The sequence below is a fragment of the Apis laboriosa genome, unplaced genomic scaffold (assembly GCF_014066325.1).
Source record: "Apis laboriosa isolate Shangri-la unplaced genomic scaffold, ASM1406632v1 scaffold64_cov150, whole genome shotgun sequence".
NCBI classification, from domain to species: Eukaryota; Metazoa; Arthropoda; class Insecta; order Hymenoptera; family Apidae; genus Apis; species Apis laboriosa.
In genome coordinates, this window is record NW_025224011.1 from 2325838 (window position 1) to 2346662 (window position 20825).

Consider the following 20825-nt stretch of genomic DNA (forward strand, 5'->3'; position numbering starts at 1 on the left):
TGATATTTATTGATATTTTTACATGACAATCGAATAAAAAGAAAAAAAAAATACCTTGTAAACAAGTTGCAAATCAACGTTGTCCAATTTCTCGAATTTCAAATTGCCTTTAGCCTTGAGATTGACGGTAGCTACAGAGGGAAGGTATTCGTTGTCAGATCTGAGCGAGAGTGTTTTGCTACCATATTGCCCATCCAGAACGAGCGTAGCCGATTTTTTCTCAGGGGTGGGATCGTACTTGTAACTGCCCGACAATTGGACAGGCGAGAAATCAAGAATATTCAGATTGAGCTTCCCTTTACCCTCGCTAGGAACTTCCAAATTTTTATTCATTCCTGTCAATTCCAACTCCTTGCTCAGTTCGATCTTTCGATCGGTATTGTACGTCAGCTTTACCGTTCCCGAAGATTTAAAGAGATCCTTCTCGTCGGAGTCCAACAAACTCGAAACGAGTTCGAGTTTCAAATTCTTCAAATTCTCGCTCGGCAATTTCATGTCCCAAACACCGTCTATTTTGTAAGGTTTGTCGACATTGTTTCCTTTTTTCACGTTCACATTGCTCTGTAAAATAGAAGGATAAAAATTTAAGAAGATCGACAGATTAACTCTATGAATAAATCCACGTGACTCTACTATAAATTTTACAACGAGTGATAAAATAATGATTGGCACGATTCTGAATTTTACCTATCTCATAATATATAGAGGAGAGAATTTTTTGTTTTTTTTTTTTCAAATTTTTACTCAATCTTACGTTCATTTTATACATTATCAATAAATTAGAAGTTCCATCCTTATTTTTTTCTAGATATCTTTTTAAAAATATTCATCAATCCTCAATTAACGTTACATCGAATCACATGGATGATCGATAAGAATTTAAATTGATCGAGTCGCAATCTAATATAACAGAAATATAAAAAAAGAAAAAGGCCAATAATTTCTCACCGTCAACGAGGCATCATCTCCGAAAGATGATTTGACGTTGTGCGATCCCTCGTTGTCGCCTTGGTTGCAGCGATATTGGAATTGCAGTTTCTTAGGAATGCTAGATCCTCCCAACTCGATGTTCATCTCCCTCTGCTTCTTGTTTTCGGGCAGATTCAAGTTCTTTCCAGTAACCGCGATCTGCACATCGTTGCCGTTCGTGTTCACGAACTTCAACTGACCGTTACCCTGGAACGTGATCGTGTTCACGTCAAGATCCTGCACGTTCCCATTGTACGACAACGATCTGGACGGCCCTCCCTTCTGCTCGTAGTCCGTCAATTTACTGGCCACCTGTATATCGTACTTGGTATCCTTCTTCACGGAATTACGTTTCCCTTTGTACACGAGGTGACGTCCGTTCGGCAGAGTGACGTCCACCTCTACCTCGAGCTGGCCATTGTTCAACGTGCCTTGCATACTACCCTTCCCGTTCAATTCCAATTTCTTGTCCACGATCTCCAATATATTCTTCGTATCCACGGACGTTTTGGTGATGTCGGACGTGGTGGACAGTTTCACCCGTTTATTGGGATCTTTGCTAGCGTCGTAGAGAAGCACGAGCTCGCCCACGTGTTTGGATCCGCTGACCGTCACAGCGCCGGTAGCTTGGATCTTTCGATCGATCTTCGGGACGTCGATGTCCAGTTTCGCGTTCCCCTTACCGTTTTGGTAAGAGTATTGGCCGTTGGCCGCCAGATAATTCTTCAAGTTGAGGATCAAAGCGCCGCTCGGGTTAGGGGAACGTTTGTTCTTCAGATCGAATTCGATGTAGCTCACGTCGTTCACTTTGGCGTTAAGGAGAGCGTTGAGAGATTGAGGATTCGATTCCAGGGCCGTGTTAATTTTCACCTTTGCCCCATTTAGATTCGCGTCCCCGTCCAGCTCCAAGTTAACATTGCTCTTGCTTATACTGTAATGCACAAGCGCGTCGGCGGTATACTTACCGCCCGGCCTCAACTCGAGGGAATTGGAGAATTGACTCTTCTGCCCGTCCAAAACCTTCCGCTTGGCCTTCAACTCGATCCCGTTCTCCATTAATTCAGCCTCGAACTCGACCTCGTAATCGCCGGGCTTCTCCGTCCCCACCTTGGCAGACAGTTCCGTGTTGAAGTTGAACTTCTTGTAGTTCAATTCGAGATCGCTGCTGACCGATTTTTGGGTCAATTCTCCCTCGTATTTTAATTTCAAATTTACGACAGGATAGGTGAGCTCGTTGGATACGGATAGGAACAGTTCCTTGTTGTTCAGCTTGTAAACCGCTTTCTGCGTCAGGGAGAGACGATTCGTCTGAGAGTTTAGATCAGGCCCGTGGACGAAAAAGAATTTGTTCTCCAAGTTGTTGTCGGCCTTCTTCAATTGCCAGTTCAGGTTGAAACCGATGTTGGGATCGCTGGACGGCATGGCGGATACTGTCAGCCTGTGATCACCTTTCGAGGATTGACCATCCAGTTTGAAGGCAAGATTTTTGTCCCCGTAACCGATATTCGTGTCCACGTTAACGCTGTTGCCGGTCCACATTATGGGGCCGTCGATCACGACCAACTTTTGACCATTCAGCACAACCGCCACTTTTTCGAGGGTGAACTTCTTTCCATCTTGATTGTCGATAACGTCCACGCTACCGTCCAGATAGTACTGTTGCCCCGGGGGAAGTCCAGCTTTCGAACTGGCCAATTTTTCAATGTGCTCGGGCACTCTGTACTCCATGATGGGTTTGTACTTGCTCCCGCTAGCCAATACACCAATACGGCCGTAATACTCCATCTGATCGTGGTTAATAGTGACGGTCAATGTACGTTCTTGAGCGGTGTCTTTCAGCACAGCTTCCGCGGAAGCTTTCTTGAACGGCGTGTCCAGGGATCCCTTCACGTACATATTTGGATGTTGCATGCTGGATTCCAAAAGAACGGCCATCCGCCTGTTCGTCTTACTGTTCGGCGTGTCCAAAAGAACTTCGAAGGAACGCTTGCTCGCCTCCGCATTGTTATTGGCGAAGATTTTGAAGTGATACTTGTTCACGTCGTTGTTCTCCACCTTGACGGCGAATTTGGCCGGCCCGTTGAGGGGGAACAAAGGTCTCTGATCGCTCGAGTCGTCGTAAGGATACGAGATCTTGCCGCAAACGGTCAACCCGAGATACGAGGACAATTGTTCGAAACAGTCGGCGTATTCCTTGCTCTTCCCGAATTTCGGTGCCACGTCCCCCTTCGGTGTCGAGAGCAACACTTCGCTGCTCACGCTGAGCACTTCCTGCTTCTTCTTTGGGATACCGATGTTCACGTCGATACCAGTTCCGTCCAATAGAGACACGGATACGTCCGTGCTGGTGCTGGTGTGAAGGGTACCGATTACCTTCATTCCGAACTCGGCACCCGGTGCCTGTACGCTCATGCTTCCTGCGAGCCTGATGGAAACGCTCGGCTCAATGGCGAGGCGGAAGTTGGTGTTCTTCGGATCCTTGAGTGCCGACTTCAAATCGAATTTCCCTTGGATTTTCAGGCGAAGCGCGCTGGTCCCGGTGAGGCCGAGACTCAAAGCGGCCCCCAAATTGGTCGGGTACATCAGTTCGTTGTCAAGGAATTGAAGGTAATTCTCGAGGTCGGATTTCAAGTTCTTGGTAACGTCGAATCCTTTTTCCAGATTGTCGAACAGTTTGTCGATCACGGCTTCGGGGCTCAACTTGCTACCCTCGCCTTGGTAGCTCAGGTAAGCGTACTCGACGCCGAACAGCTTGACGGACAAGTCGATGTCGAGATCCTGGTCGACCTCGTTGTTCCTCAAATGAACGTTCTTCGCGAATCTGTCCAAATCTCCCTGCTTCACCTCCCGTTTACCGCGCACCACTTTCTCGAATCTTTCCCTCGCGTATTTACGAAGCTTGTTCACCTCCTTCGCCCCGCTCTTCAAATCCTCTCCCAGATCCTTCTCCCAAATCTTGCCCTTAGGGCCCAAGTAGTGCTCCAACAATCTGTCCAAGTTCTCCACGCGCGTGTTCAATTCGAGGAAATTGAAATTTTTCCCGAACAACTCGACGGTCATGTTCAGATTAGCGGAACGCGGGACGAAGCTGTTCTGACTGTATACGACGTTGCTGTCCAGGGTTGAGCCCAATCCCAACGAGTCGATCTTGTACGACAGTTCGTTGTTGAAGGAGTATTTGCGGAAATCTTCCGGGAATTTGACGCGAGGTTTGATCAATCCAAATTGATTCTTGGCGTTCAACTTGCTCGGATCTGTGGACGCTCTGAGATTCCTCAGATGGGTCTGGATGAACGATCCTACTTGATTCACCGTCTCCTTGTCCAACACCTCTTTCAATTGATTGGCCGCGTGCGGGCATGGGCACGCGACCAACGAGAGATACGTGTTGATCCTGATTTCGCTGTCCTCCTCCCGATCGGCCAACACTTTGAACATTATGTTCTTCCACTTCATCGAGCATCTGGTGGGCAGGGCCTGGATTGCAGCTACTCGAACGCGATTTCTCACGTTCTTGTCGGCGGCGATGTTGGCCAATTTTTGCAGAGTCGCGTCGTCGAGGAACTGGCTGTTGCCCAGAGCTTTGAGGGCGGAAACGATCAAGTTCTCCTGCTCCCTGCTCTTCGCCTTCCCGTTCCCCACTTTCTCGCGTATCTTGTGCACAGCCTGCTTTATCTCGGCCACGTTCTCGCACGAATTTTGTTGGCAGTATCTGCCGATCACCTGGCCGACACCGAGATAACCTAGCCGATGTAGATCGGGCTGGTCCAACAGGGATGCGACCACCGTCACGGACGGAAGGTGCACGTGGCGTATAAGAGCGAGGCTTCCAGCGTAGAAGAGCAGCGTCTGGACGTCGGTCAGCTCCTTGTTCTTGATCAATTCCACCCCGACCTCGGCCGCCTCTCCTGTCCTAGCGCGGAACAGAGCGTCGAGGAACAATTTCTGATCCTCTTTGTCCCCGGAACGAACCTTTTGGTACACGGACATGATGTCGTTCTTCCCGCTCACCCTGAGAACCTTCACCAGATCGGCGAATTTACCGGCTGCCTCAGGCCTCACGCCCCCTGCCACCTCGGCCTTGGCAGCTTTCAACGCGTTGCCAACCGCCTCCGCGGATGACTTCAACACCGGCTCCGGAGATTCGAAGATTATGGACTTGGGTTGAGACACGGTTACGGTCGGGTTGTCCGCCTTCTCGCTCTTCAACGTCAATGTCGTTTCCACGTTCGTACTCGCGCCGGCGTGTCCATTGCTGAACGGCCTGAGCAAGTACTGCTCCTTGGAGACCGCTTTGTTCAGGATGCCGCGCTTGAAACGTTGCTCGATCGACTGATGCGAGCCGAGAAGAGGAGTCGATTTCACGCCTGCCTCCGCGTCCGTGTTTCCAGATATGAGGCCCTGGTTCAAGTTCTCGCGGAACGCGCACGCGGCGAGGTTTCTGTTCTTATTCACGATCAGAGAATCACCCTCCTTGCGGAAATTGAACTCCGTTGGACACGTTCCCATCACGTCGGTCTAAACATGGAATTAAATTTTTTTGACGATCTTTGAATTTGAGCGAAGTGGATGCAGTTGAAATCAGTCTTCGAGTATTTATAAAGAAATTGTTTTCGCTCAATTTTTTTCTTTCAATTGCACGCGATTGGGCCAATTGAAACAAATTAAATTGTTAATTTAATTGACAGAAAATAAGTATTGGATTGTTTTGGGTTATTCGATTCTTGAGAGAGACAGTTTGCGATCAAGGCAGATAGAGAAGGGTTTAATTACGTGAGATATTGATCTTCGAATCACTTTGAATAACATGGAGTTGTTAAAATTGTTTCAGGTTTCACGAACCTCGTGGTGTATCGTTGAACCGCTATCCTGCATAATGGCCGATTGGAACATGGAGACAACTGCTCTTTTGATGTTGAGGGATGCTTGGGAATCACCTGGCTCGGTGCAGAGCTGAGTGTCGATGTGGCCATCGTGGTAATTGAATTGGACTGCGTACTGTTCGATTTCTGGGATCACCGGTGGCTGAAATGTACATTTATTCATCAGCAGCAGATCAGACTGTAAGTACTATTTTATTTTAGTTTCAATTCGAAAAAAAAAAATATTATATAAAGTTATATCAGCGACATTTTTAATTTTCGAAATCAATTCGAGTTTTATTACGTGTGCACGCTTTGACGTGTCGTTTGCGTGACTTTGCGAACTAATTGAAAATAACGCAAATAGTATTTAATTAGTAAATTTTTAAATATACATTTATATAATTTTCATATCAAAGATTATTTTCCGCCGATAAAGAACGTGAAGGTTGTATTCTAAAATTTAATAATAGTGGTTCCATTCTTTCTTTTAATAAATTTTTCCTAGCGCGAAAGGAAAATTGTCAAAGTGTTGAAAAAAAAAAATGTAAAAGTAAAAGTGAACCTATAAAACTATTCTTTTGATACTTTGACTCTGTAACGTGAATTTCTGATAAAAGGGGAGAAAAATGTTAATTATGTCGAATCAGAGTGGAAAAAACGAGAGAAGAATTTAAAACGTTTTACCGCTCCGTTGATCTTGACGTTCTTCAACCGTAGTTGATTAATGCAATCCGGTTTCACGGACAATTCTACGGTGGCCGACAGTTTAAGGGACGCATCTCCTTGCGCATCTGTGATGGATGTCACCGACAATCCTTCCAAATTATACACGTACGTGCGCCCTTCCTGATACGCCTTGCTTGGGTGCACTATTCCAAAAAAGCAAAAACACGTTGTTACACGATTCGTAGATCGTTTTATTAAGAATTAAGAATCAGCTCGAATTGTACACTTACTTCCACGGCAACCGGTCACGCATGATGGCCGAGCTGAAACGATAAAAAAATAAGTATTATATAGAAAATGAAACCGTTCTCGAGATTAATTAAAAAAAAACTTAGAAATAATTTAAAGATAGTTTAATTTAGATTTTCTGAAATGAAACTATATAGGATATTAAATATATAAAAAATGATCGAAATTTTATAAAAATATTTCTCTCGTTTAAAGAAACGAAGAAGATCGTAGAATCGTAGAACCAAAATTTTAGGGATCGGCCATTGTTAATTTTAATTGCTCTAACCCATCTCATCGCTGGACGTTGTTGGTCAATTTTGGTAACGATTTATAATGATCAATAAAAGGACGAGAGAGACAGAGTTGCATTGAATTGAACCGAGCCGGTTCTTAAAATGGCCACTTGAATTCGTCATTAAGGGGTCAATAGTTGGCCACAGATCGAGATTTGTTTCGACGTCGCATAAACACGGTTTATAGCCAGCGCATAATAATATATAACAGCATAATAACCAATGAGAATTATCCCAATCACCCGTAATAGAGTAATAACGATATTAATCGTTAACGTAATTGACGAATAATATAATACAAGTATAATATATAACAAGCAATGTAGAAACAAAATTTCGAAAAGTAGCAAGATATAAGCTCGATTGATTCCACGTTAAAAATTTTCGATCAATTATCAAACATCGATTCATATCGATATAAGTAAAAAGCTTTGAAAATTTGATCAATAATTTTAATCTTTTAAACGTCCCATCGATAAATACCCAATATATAATCTAAACGCGGTCCAATACAGATTCTCCAAGCTTCACAGTCTTGTTGATTAAATTTTAATCGAACCAATGTTCAATTAAAATTAAACTTTCAATTAACAGCTGATAGAGAAGTTCCGTTATAATAACCATCGACGCGTTCCACTCGTAAACTTCGAGGAATCTAACCTTTAAATCGATCATTTTATATGCAACAAACCTAATAGAATACGTGAGGATCTATGATATGTGATTACGGTGCGTGACGAACCTCGAACTTGGTTAATCCTCTGGTCTCTTTTGTATTTAATCGACTTTTCTATTTAATCGAGTCTTCAGACTCCCTCGAGGGCCGTTTTCTCCTTCTTACCTTACCGTGCCACGCAATGAAAGTTTTGCGTCGTTGAAGGATTTCGGCACGTGACGCGAAATCCAGACCGGTCCCGAGCCCAGACCTGATAAATTGGCTCGAAACGGGGTAAGGGAGGGAAAAAAACCCTTCTCTTTGCTCCCTCGAAATTCAGAATCTGTTCGACAGTCCTCCTCGAATATATCCCCGAATATCTCCGGATTATCGGAGGCCACCACCATATTGTCCCCCCCACGATATTTCGAATTCGAGCAGGGTATCTCGATAGTTTGCCTGATAGATTGGGGCGGGATAGTGTTGCTGACATAGCGATCTCACATCTGCCATCCCCGAAGTTAAACGACTCGAGAAACGTGTTTCTCGGGTTATCAACGTGAGACGATAGATATTTTCGTATGCATTTCGTGGTAACCTTAGCGAGAAAAATTCTTCTATCCGAGGAATCGTGGAAGAATCGTGTGTGTGTGTATATATATTACGTAGAATATATTTTCGAAATATAAAAGTTATTTTGGAAATAAATTTTTTCTTTTTTTGCTATTTTATTTTTGCACGAAAAGGTTCTTCAAATTGGAATTGAATAATTTATGAGATTCGAAAGAAGTGTTCTTGAAAGAAGTGAAATATCAAAGTTTGTCACGTACTTTTTTTTCGCGATCTTTCCCTGTATTTTTTCGATCATTCGTAATTCTCGCACGATTAAAAAAGTTGTAAAGAATGAAAGTTGTTAGAACTGTTGACTTGAAATATTTGATATTTGACGAGCGCACGATAATATTAATAATTAATGGTCTAAAAATAATTAAAGATAGATAATAGAAAAATTATTAGATATTCTAAAAATCTCCTTGAAAATTTATTAGACCAACGTGTACGGGTAGAATTAAAATTTGTTTCGAAAAAACTCGGTCAGCTCTTAAAAAAAATTAAAAGAGAAGAGCTTTTTTTCTTTCTTAAGACTCATTAAAGTGTTGTGATGCATGTAAAAGATAACTTGGTAAACGATATAGAAAATATGCACGGTGAATGTTTATGAAAAGTTTCGTGTTTAAGAAGCTTCTATCATCGAGCCACTTTATCCCGTTTTTATCCACTATTTAGATTTTTACCGGATAATAATGTAGAAAGTGGATAACGTCGTAGAAAAATGCACGCGTAGAAGGCTTACAGAGGCTTCATTTGCTCGAGAACTTTTTAATAAATCTTGTCTTATCGAAGCGCTTTTATTATTATCTTTTGTCCTTTTTATTCGTACAATTTTCTTGTTCTTTTGACGAGTTGATACTTTAAATAAATGATAATATTTTAATTTCTTTGACGTTCAAACGAATAAAATATTTGATCGTCAAAAATGTTTCAAATGATAAAATTAAAATTTCAAAATTCATTCAAAAATGTATTTAAATTTCAATTTTTTAAAACTTTTTTTTAATACTTAATTATTCAATCGTTAAAAATGTAAACCTTTTAATTATTTAGAATTCTGTAGAAATGTAAAGATTTATTCATTTTTTAATTATTCATTTAATATTCCGCACGTTCTTTGATGTTTAAACAAGTAAAATGTAAATTTTTTTACCCTTAGGATCTCAAGCACGACAACTTTCTTCGCAATTGAATATTTTATAGTATCTTTTTTTCCCGATGAAATTTCTCTCTTATGTTAAATTGTTTTAAAATCAAAAAGTATTTAATAAATACTCGCCAACATCAGCTTTAAATATTTTGGATATTTTAAAATGTTTAATTTTCGAAAAATTGAAATTGTGTTTGAGTTTCTTCACGTAGACTTTTGAAATTAACGTAAAGATCAATCATTCGAATAATGAAATATTAAAAGATGGATAAATCTTAATATTTTGATAGCCAAGTAATTATCAATTAAATAATAACAAATATCAATATTAAAAATATTTTTTGCGAGCATAGTAAATCGAATCACTTTTCTTTCGTTCGATCGATCGAATAATATCGTAACGTGTATATCGAATCGGTATCGTTTGCTTTCGAAGGCCACAAACGATAAAGTCTACGTGACCGATGATTTATTCGTTCCGTTCATCGCCATTAAAACCGGCAAAAAAACCATAATAAAAAATCTTATTGACTCGTTTTATAATCGATTACATTTTTTCGCGCGCCGTTGATTAGCCTTAAGGGGGAAAAGAACGATGTATTTGTGCAGAACAGGCCTGAACCTCGTAGTAAGGTCGCGTCGATAATGTGATAATCGCTGACTCCGGTGACCCCCGATCTTGAAACGTTTATTTTTAGTCGATTCGATGGGTGCTCGGACGTGAAATTAGGAACTTTAGAAATTGCAACGATATTGTCTATGAAATTTTAAGCTGCTTGCCTCGTTACAATCCAATTGCAATTTTATTTCAATATCGTACAACGTTAAAATGTTCGTGTAATATATTGTAATTTTGTAATACTTTAATATCGTGGGATATCGTAATTTTTTAGGATATTGTAATATTGTAATATCGAGATCAATTCGATAAGAAGTTTCTAGATTTAGATTTTTTTAACTCTCGTTCTCTTCTCGTTCTCAATCCCAGGATTGAGTGAAATACCAGATTTGAAATTGTTGAGAGCACTGATGCAAGCGTATTAACAAGAAATTCTATTTTCTTGTTGTCGAGATTTGAATATAATATAAGATACGAATAAAAAAAAAAAGGATAATAATAACATCCTCTGATGTCTTTATTCTTTTTTTTTTTCCTCATTCTTCTCCTCGTTTGTGATTTAATAATAATAAGAACAATTTTTAGAATACAGAGAATTATTTTCGTACAGCATTATGCCGGCAACCTCCACGTGAAGCAAGTAACGCAACATCAGTGCTCTTTTGTAAGAAAGGTCATGATAAATTACGATAAAGAGTCCTCCGGACTTGTGAACGTTTCCTGTCACGTAGTGCTTCGCCATTTCTCCTTTTTACCGGATCCAGATTGGATTTAGCTCGAATGGAGTTTGCTGGTCAGAAGATTGAAATTAATACCGATCCTCGTACAGGTTCAATCCTATTGGTCGATCGTGTTATCCAGATCAGAATTATCGTAGGGAAAAAATAGAGTCTCTTCTACTTCATTGTTATCAATACATCTTTCTAAATCATTTTTATCCTAAACTGCTTGAAATATAATGTGCGATTTTCTTAAAGATAATGCCAAAGAGGATAAAATTTATTCCTTGATTAAATTCATCGAAAAAATCGAAATAATATAATATTTTAATATGGATTGACTATTTGTGTTATTTTATATAAGAAAAATTCATAATTTTAGATTAGGTTAGAAATATCTTATTATTTGTTCAATTTTAAAATTTATTTTATCATATTTATTATTTTAGAGAAATTCGAGATAAATTTTTCTGGAACGTTTGATATTACTATAATTAGGGAAATTTCTATAATTAAATTACTATATTTTGTTTAAATTTATATATAAAAAAGAATGTTTTCACTTCTTGATTTTTAAAACTTTTCATAAAACTCTGCATAAGTCTGCGCACACTCTGTAAAAATAATTTATTTCCCCTCGAGAAAATTATTCTTGTTTTGCACGATACGTTTGAATCATTATAATTGATACTATATGACAGCAAATCAAACAGGGGAGTGACTTTTTCATTGTTTCATAACGTTTATAATTTTTTATCGAACAGATATTGTTAACTTATTTTCGACGAGTTATCATGTTCCTTAAATAAAACTGCCATTTTATTATAAAATTTTTAGAAACGATAAGAATCGACAAAACATCTCAAAATATCGATTGATCGACATTTCAAAATCTAATTTCCTATTCTTCTCCTTTTTAAAAAATTAATTATTTTAATTGAAACATACATTTGCTTGAAATTCTATTCTACCCGACAATTTATTTAATTCCAAAACTTCGAAATATTAAAAATATGTTTCCTGTATTTCCTCTCTATTATGAATTTAAATTTTCAAAGTATTTCTGCACAACTTCTTAAATCCCACGCGCATTCTAAAATTTAAGATTTTCTCAATTCCGTTATTTTCCCTTTCCACTTTTCACACAATACAAATTCATTTCGTCCAATTTACACTCCCCAAACGGGATATGATACAAAGCAAAAGAATTTTATCGACAAAACCTTTCAACGAACCTAATAATCTCGAAATTTTTGGTTCTACACAACGTTCAATAGTAAGCCGCGAATCTCGGTCAATTTTCCTTCTCAGAAAACTCAGACGCAATCTCAAAACGAAATGAAACGATCCTCACCAAAAGAATCTCGAGGCTTCTGTCGAGTTTCGAGCGAACGGCAGAGACCTCGTAATGGGGCGGCAAATTAAATCGGTCGGACCACAATCGCAATTTCTCTTTCTCTCTCTCTCTCTCTCTCTCTTTATCTCTTTCTCTCTTCTTCCATTATCCGATTATGTAGAGATTCGCCATTTGGTGTCGCGTAATCGCTCCTGGATCGCGAATGAAAATTGCAAGTGTCACGAGTGCTCGAAATTTCAGCCGTGTGGAAATGTCTCTCGTTTCATTGTTCCACGTGGTGGCGGAATAAATAATAATATCGATCGTACGATTCAATGGAGGATAGAAACATTCGTGATTCGTTCGTGATAGAAATCACCGTGATAGAAATCACTGTGATAGAAACGTGTATACCTTGCATGATAGAGATGGGATGATATTATTTTTAAAAAGTGTTCTATGGATTTTGTACGAATTTTTTTATTAAGATTAAGAAAAAGATGTTGAAAATTATGAATTTGATTCTTATTGTATTCAAAATTGAATAATTTTGTGATAAATTTTCTCACTAAATTTTATTTAAGAGGGGGAAACTTTCAAATCTTCTCATTATATTTCCATTCTGCCATTTTAAGTACTTATTATCGTTTGATTCTTACGAATATTGTAAAATAAATAGTTATTTAAAAGATTTGTATGTTGAATTTAATGATTTATTCATCTGGGGATCCCTAAATTTTCTTACTATATTATTCTATTTTTGTTATGTTAAATATTTTTTAATAATTTTTTTAAATAATTTTTATTTGATTTTTATGCAAGTTATTTAGTAACTCTTTAGAACACTCTTCATTCACATTTTCACCTAAATAATTTATTTTTATTGTCTAGGGAAATTTCTAAATTTTCTAGATGTTATATTCCATTTTCATTATTTGAAAGAGATTATTTTATTCATGCGAAACACGTAATACGTAAAATTGAGCTGGCTTTATTCATCTTTGATTCCATGATTACGGTGGTTTCTGTTTAAGAAACGACCCAGTTAACAGGTTGAGCACTATGACCGCGTATATGCGACCGGTGAATGTCGTCAATGTGGGCTATGGACGTGCTCGAGGTAGCACGAGGAAGCACGTTTCATCTATTTCACGTAATAGTGATTTTACGTAATAGGAAAGTAACAGCTTAAACGTTTCTGTTATATCTGATCGATATTTTACACAAAGGATAAGTATCTCGATGACGATGATAGTCATCACAAATATCGTGTGATATTTCTATAAAAGATATAGATAGATAGATTCAACATTTAGATTGATATAAAATATGAAACGAAATAATAATTTTTTATATTGAGCAAAATCTAAATCCATTTCTAAGTCTCTTTCGAGTATGCGATATTTGTTATTTTTACAATAAAACGATATATTTTTATTCAATTTTCTCTAAAAACCAAAAGTAAACGTAATTTGCACAAATTTAAAATATGATTTAAGTTTAAAACTTTCTAATATATCAAACGTTACATAGAACATCGAATAAAATAGTGACCTATTCGGTTCAAATTCGATCTTTTCCCGTAATCATTCTAAGATTTTGTACCAGAATGATGTATAATGACAACGCAACCGAGCTTATATCGTATCTCGTCTGTTTTATTGGGAAGTAGGGACGTTGAGATCAAATCAATTTACCAAATGTCCGGTTGAACATGGGGGACCTGTAATCGTTTCAATGATATAGACCTCGTTCCAGCCGGTTATGTACCGCGAGATACCGTATATTAGCGGCCCGGGGTGATTTTAGGTACTCTTAATACCGTGTCGAACAAACAATTACCATGAATAGCCCTAATCGCGATATTGCCGCTACTTTTTGAAGAATCTTCGATTAACATTCATTTTTAGGGAGGAGGGGGGACTATTCAGTTTCTGAATCGCTCTTTTAGAAGTGTCTTTCGATTCAGGATTTCAGGAAAAACAGTATTTATATTTATTAATGAGTTTTAAATAATTAAAGTATCTTCTAATTTTTTTATCAATTTTTATATTGGTAGAAAAATATAGAATTGAAGTATTAAGAATTGGCGAAGAAGATGAAAAAATTAAAAAAAAAAAGTTGAAGAAATAAAATAATTCGGAAATTTATTTATAAATCCCTTTTCTTCTTTCTAAATTTATCTAATTAAGTTTCACGATTCAAAAGCGAAGATTCAAATAAAAAAAACTTAAAGAATCACAATTCTTCCAATTCAATCGTTCGATTATTTCACGGAGACAGAGAGCAGCTTTTATCCAAATTATTTGCTCAAAAATAAATTACAAGCCCGCCTTCATGGCTCCTCTATATAGAGCGAAACGACTTCCTTAAGGATAATCGGTAAAGACGGAATAAGAATAATCAAAGGGAGGTGAACATCTTCGAGGCGATACCATTTACGAGCCACTTTATCGATTAACTATTTCTGGGCGATGTGTCTTCATTAACGGAATTATAGCCGTTTAAAACGAAAGTTAGGTTAGATTGCGAGGGTAACCCCTCGTGCGCACGAAGCTTTCTACCCGTAATTTACACCACTTATAATTCCCGTGATACATTGTTCCCAGCTTTCACGTGTTCATCGCGTGGAAAGGTACCGCAACGGGGCTGCAACATCCGCTTATCGCGGCTGCAATTATCCCAAGCCGGGATGTAGTCTGCCAGCCGCCATCGAAAATTCATTTCTACCGTCACTCGAGACGCTCTTAAGCGGTCCACTGTCTTCCCGCCGGATTTTCCACGCGATTTCCCCCCTCCCCCTCCCTCCTCCCTCCCCCGCGATCTCTGTGAAAATGGCAAGAACGTGGGAAGAACGTGGAATTCTCGTAGTTGGGGATTTTCTCCGAAATGTTATATCTGAGGGATTATTTGTCAGAAGAAACGAGTTTGAGAAGTTAATGATATTTCGATTTTTTAACAAACTTGTTAAAGTGATTTTTTTCAATTTTTACAAAGGATGTCAGAAATATTTGAAGGAGAATTAATTAAAAATAATTTAGTAATAATTTTCTAATTTATGGATATATATATATATATATACGTGTAAAAAGTTTGTAAAATATGTATAAAAGAATTTAAAATGGATAAAATATTTAAAGAAAGAAAAAAATATATATGTATATATGTGCTCTTTTAAAAGAGCAAGAGCACAATAAATTATTGATCATTCGATTTAAGCTAAGGTTAACTTAAGATTGAAATTTTTCCCGACCAAGTTAATCTTCATTCAATATGGCGTCAAGTAGATCATGAGCTATGTTCTCTTCCTCTTCTCTCTCCCCCTCCTAGGTTCTCTTTATTTCTTCATTTATTTTCAATTTAATCCCACGCATATAATGTATATTTCCCCAATGGATTTCATATTTTAACAACATTGTACAATATTTTCATATAAAATTTTCATCACCTTAGAGACGGATTCATCAGTCTCAAATAACATGATTATTTCTTCTTTTTCTTTTTATTCCTCTGTGATAATTTATTATCACTCTTTTCTTAGTTTCGTCAATATTCATTGCATTTATTCTCTTTTTTCTCGCAAGCAATATTTCTCAACAAAAGTTTCCACTCTGGAAAACTTCTTCTATTCTCCGAAACAAAGTCGGAAGTGAATTTATTAGAAATTTCCATGAATTTGAAAAAATTAAAGTGCAACGAAGCTTGCACCCGTGACAAATCGACAATATTGTTTACATTGAAGTTGTAATCGAATATTCTGGCTCCTAATCCGGCGAAAATAAAGTATATTTTCTTGATTCCACGGGGCTCGATAAATCGGTGGAGCAGGCACCATAGGGGAAATTCGATCTAGAGCTAATCATGACGGGTCGTATGATAACAGTTCCCCGCTGCACCACCGTTCACATTTATCCGGGACTAGTTTCGAACTGACCTTTCTAATTTTCCACGATCATATCTCGGAGGAAAGTGGAATTCTGATTAGCTCGAAATTACCGTCCGTGGAACGAAATTTTATGTGGTTGAATATTATGGGGTCAGTGTATTATGGGTGCCCAATCAGGTTTGCCCTTTCCATTCCTTTTAGAAATTGGAATAAATTGTTAATTTCGTATCCATTGTTTCTATTCATTTATTTTTAATCTGAAACGTATTAAATTATTAATTCCACTATTCGTATTTCCAATCATTTCTCTTTTCAAATTTCATACATCTATTTTTATTCGCTAATCTCTCTCGTTTTTATATATATTATATTAATGATTCCAATTTTACAACAGAAGTTTTTCTTGAAATTTTTAATAATTCAAAGCAAGATCGAGGTTTAAAAAAAATTCGAAAATTATTTTTTTTATTATTTCCTTCGTTACATTTATTATTTCTCTTTTTATTTGAAATCGTTCTAAAAAAATTTTCCGTTTAAATCAAGACACGTGTTTTTTTTATTATTTCCTGTATTTAAACGTGACAGGAACAATGTATATATACATATATATACATATATATACAATAATATATANATATTATTTATATATATATATTCATTATAACGTAATCGTTTGAAAAAATATTTTCATACCGCAGTTCTATTGTTTAAACCGACATGAATTCTAACATTGTCTAGCGTCTGCGGAAGTAGGACAATAATAACGACGACCGACCATTGGGTAATGATTCAAAGAACTCGCGGTCTAATCATTGTCCATCATCGTCCATCTAACTCCATCGACAATAGGACCGTGCAAAGTGGAGGAAGTCTCTGGATCATTGATCTCGGTGTTCGGTGTCACTCCTTTGTAAACAGTCGTTTAGACTTGAAGAGAATGAGAGAAAGAGAGAGAGAGAGAGAGAGAGAGAGAGAGAAAGAGAAAGAGAGAGAGAGAGAATGATCGAAGATGATAAAAATCATTCGATTTCGAAGGATACACTGTTTATTTTGGGGAAAATTGCTAGTTTCGAAATCTTGGAAGTCTTCGAACCTAGCTTCGCGTGTCCTCAGAGACTCGACCCATTTCCTCCAATATTATTCCATTTTCAAGATGGGACTTTGAAAAATTTACTCAACGATGCGTTCCTTTCCTTTTTTTTCTTTTTTTTTTGTTCCAATATTTATAAATTTATTAATATTTATTTCATCTTTTTTGTTAGGTAAAAACTTAACCAATGGAAATTTTGCTCTCCCTTTTAATAATGAAACGAAAATAAAATTTTATTTGAAGTGTAATAATTTATTTGAAAAGTATACGAGAAAAAATTTAGGGATTTTATTAAAATTTAATTTGTAGTTACATTATAGAATAAAAAACTTTTTTGTTTTTTTTTCGAAGATTTTATTCAAATATATTTTATGTATTTTACGTATATCTTCTTCAGATATTATTATGGTATTTTAAGAGTAAATTTAATAGGAGAAGATTAAACGTTGGAATATATTTTATAAAAGTCGTGAATGTGTTTATTTTTTAATTAAAAAGAAAAAAACACACAGAAGAGACAAGATAGTTAATTACGATAATTTCTAGCAATAGTTAAGGAAATATTAATTATAGTTGTTATTTCATGTCAAGTGTCTCCACGGTCGTAAATTATTCGATATTACTGCCTGATAAGTGTAGTGGTTTATACAGTGTTTTATGATCAACACGGATGAAGATAGGAAACACGCAAGCTTGATGGCTTCGGGAAGCAAGACACGTTAAAAAAGCTTTTTTCTTTGATGCATCGTTTCTAACTATTGTCAGGAAACACACGTAAATCCATGACGGTAAGAACGTAATAATAAGTTAAATGTCACAGTGATAAGTTTTACTTCGAAATAAAATATTGAACCGAGGATGGAAAACGAAAACTTTATATATATATATATATTTTTTTGTTATTACTCTATTATTTTTTTCTTGAAAATGAAAGAATAATAATAAAAAGAATAAAAAGAATTCGTTGAATTCTCTTTGAAAAATTATATCTTTTATCGAAATTTTTAAAGTTGATAAGAAAAATAACGAATACATAGAAAATCAAATTATTTATTTATATATTTTTTGGAAAATGAGTTCTCTTTTTAATCTTAAAATCTTTTGAAAGTATTGAGAACAATTAAAAAAAGTTGAAATTACAAATTAATTAAAAAAAGTTAAATAGAAAAACAAAAAAAATTACGAATATTAATTAAATAGATATTAATATTTAATTTTTAATTTATGGACGGAGATATTCAAATGTTAAATCATAGATATTATTTGTTACTTATTACTCCTTTTGAATTTTCTTTCGAGAGAATTACCAATCGGTCTCAAAGTTCAGACCATGATCTCTATGATTCTGATTTGAAGTTGTTTGCAAAGATAAAAAAACTCATAAGTTTACGGGGTCAAAGATAATCGTACGAATCGATTCTGCTATTTGTGAAGCTTTAAAAATCACTACATTAGCCGATTTTTATATCTATGTTTACAGCTCATGAATTGTTAAAAATTTAATATTCGTTTGTCAATTAATAAATAATTATTATATATATATTATATATTTATAATTATTATAAAAAAAGAACCTATCTCATAATTCAAAAATTCAATCAACATTAATTATCAGACTAATCAAATATGTTTTATCAGCAACTTTTTCATATTATTTTCTCCATTTCTCATCTTCATTTAATTCCATATTTCAATTTGCACACTTATACATATAAGATAATAAATAATCGATAATAATGTTGTGTACAATCTCTCATAATTTGAGAAATCATATATATATATGTTTTTTGGAATAAACAATCGTTCGAAAAATATAGGAAGATAATAATTTCCAAGATAAGAATGAAAATACATAACCAGTACAGAAATTAGAGTACAAGAAGAAACTGCTATGTGCCAAAGCCATAGACGCAGAATACTCTAGTAGCCATTAGTAGAGTATACTGACGTCCACTGTGACGCAGCTTGCTCTATGAATAGTCGCTGCAGTTAAACTAGAACAAACATAACAAAAGACGAAAACCAGTCATTAGAACTAACCAAATACCAGGATCTTTACAAAAGAAGAAGAAGAAGAAAAAAAAAAACGTACGTCAATTCTAAAATAATCGGACTAAAGGAAAAGTTAGTGAAAGAAAAAAATCACTAGGATTCTCTTTCACGATTGTAAGAATAAACTGGTATTTTTGCAAATCATTTAAATAAAAAATTATCAATTTTCTCCAAAATACATAATAACAATAATAATAATAAAGAATTAATTAAAGAAATAAAGAATTTCATAAATATCAAATTGACTTGAAGCAACAAAAATTTTATAACCTTAAATTTATCATCATATTTGTCAATTCACTAGAGAGCGTAGAAAGAGAATTCCCATTTGAATAGTAATGAAAAGGATGGACTAAAATCATAAAGTAATTTACTCATAACCGAATCCTATCTGTTGAAATTAATTTCGACATCGGTCTGTCTTGTTAATCTCTCCACCCTTGACACGACCAATAACCTTTTGACATCAAGAAGTGAAAGCTCATTGACCCTTTCTATATTCGTACGGAACATGTTTGATCGAGAAATTCACACAAGATTTATTAGAACTATCTATTAAAATATATCTATCAAGTTCTTCTGCAAGTAATTTCGTTTTAAAAGAAAAATAATAATACTTACGCTTACTTTTAATTAATAAAGATTTTATATTAATTCATTTAATCTTATAAAGATTTTGCTACTTTATAAATAGTGCAAAATAGACGATTTTGTATGAAAAAAAATCTATAATAAATTTAATTATTCATTTATTTTTTTGCAAAAAAATGATAGCGAAGTTATCGAGTATTATCTTAATAAAAATTCTATGATATTGTTTCAAGAAATGAAATGATAAATATATATTTGAATTTATTTCACCCAATAATCCATAAATTCAATATTCTAATACTAATAAATTTCTCCATAATAAAACCCAAGATATTGATAAAAAAAAAAAAAAGAAAAAAAATTCGTACCCAAACCAAAAGAAACAAGTTCAAATATATCGCAATATATCTCGCAAATTTTTTTTCATACCTTGAAATAATACGCACGGTTCGAATTAAATATTGTCAAAAAAGAAATGGCGCCTATTCTCGTCGTCTTACCCGGTCCCGATACTCGCGTTTCTGCAAAAAACTTTTATGCGAGATACGTATCTGCGAGGGTGGAACTTATTTACCTGGCACACAGAATTCCTGGGAGACTGCAAAGGGGTAGTTCCATGCATTTTAGAGACGGTCGGGACTAGCTGAATAAACTTCTACCTGAATTTCGTTGCTGCGTGAGGATATTCCTTCCCCTCTTATTGTGAATGCCCGATACCTCTCCTCGCGTAAATTGAATTTATCGCAAAATATTTCGTCAAACCTTCCATCTCCCTTCCTTCTCTCTTTCTTTCTCTAACCATTTATGGGTGAACCATTGTTACGAACGAAATTTTAGGCAAATCGAATTGAACGCCTAATTGAGTGCCTCTGCTATCTGACCTATCAATCTTATTATACGAATTGGAAATGTAAATTATCTTCTTTATATACGAAGTAAGTAAAAAATTGATTCATCGAATAGTTCGTATCAAAATCTTTTTCAATTTTCCTAAAAGTAAAATAATTTTAAAATCTTTAATTCATATTCGA

At 35.9% G+C, this 20825-nt stretch overlaps 2 protein-coding genes across 3 annotated transcripts in view; one reads left to right on the plus strand and one right to left on the minus strand.

Moving 5' to 3' along the window:
* LOC122718571 (apolipophorins) overlaps positions 1 to 20825 on the minus strand; it is a 36900-nt gene that overhangs the window by 12357 nt on the left and 3718 nt on the right. Inside the window, exons 2-6 of the mRNA XM_043943709.1 lie at positions 6791 to 6823; positions 6519 to 6703; positions 5812 to 5994; positions 949 to 5487; positions 55 to 561 (exon numbers count right to left, since the gene is read on the minus strand). Coding sequence (XP_043799644.1) covers positions 55 to 561; positions 949 to 5487; positions 5812 to 5994; positions 6519 to 6703; positions 6791 to 6823 — 5447 coding nt within the window. The remainder of the gene's footprint in view (positions 1 to 54; positions 562 to 948; positions 5488 to 5811; positions 5995 to 6518; positions 6704 to 6790; positions 6824 to 20825) is intronic.
* LOC122718572 overlaps positions 5901 to 20825 on the plus strand; it is an 85861-nt gene continuing 70936 nt past the window's right edge. For both annotated transcript variants that reach the window (XM_043943711.1, XM_043943710.1), the window contains exon 1: positions 5901 to 6032. The gene's annotated coding sequence lies outside the window, so the exon portion shown is untranslated. The remainder of the gene's footprint in view (positions 6033 to 20825) is intronic.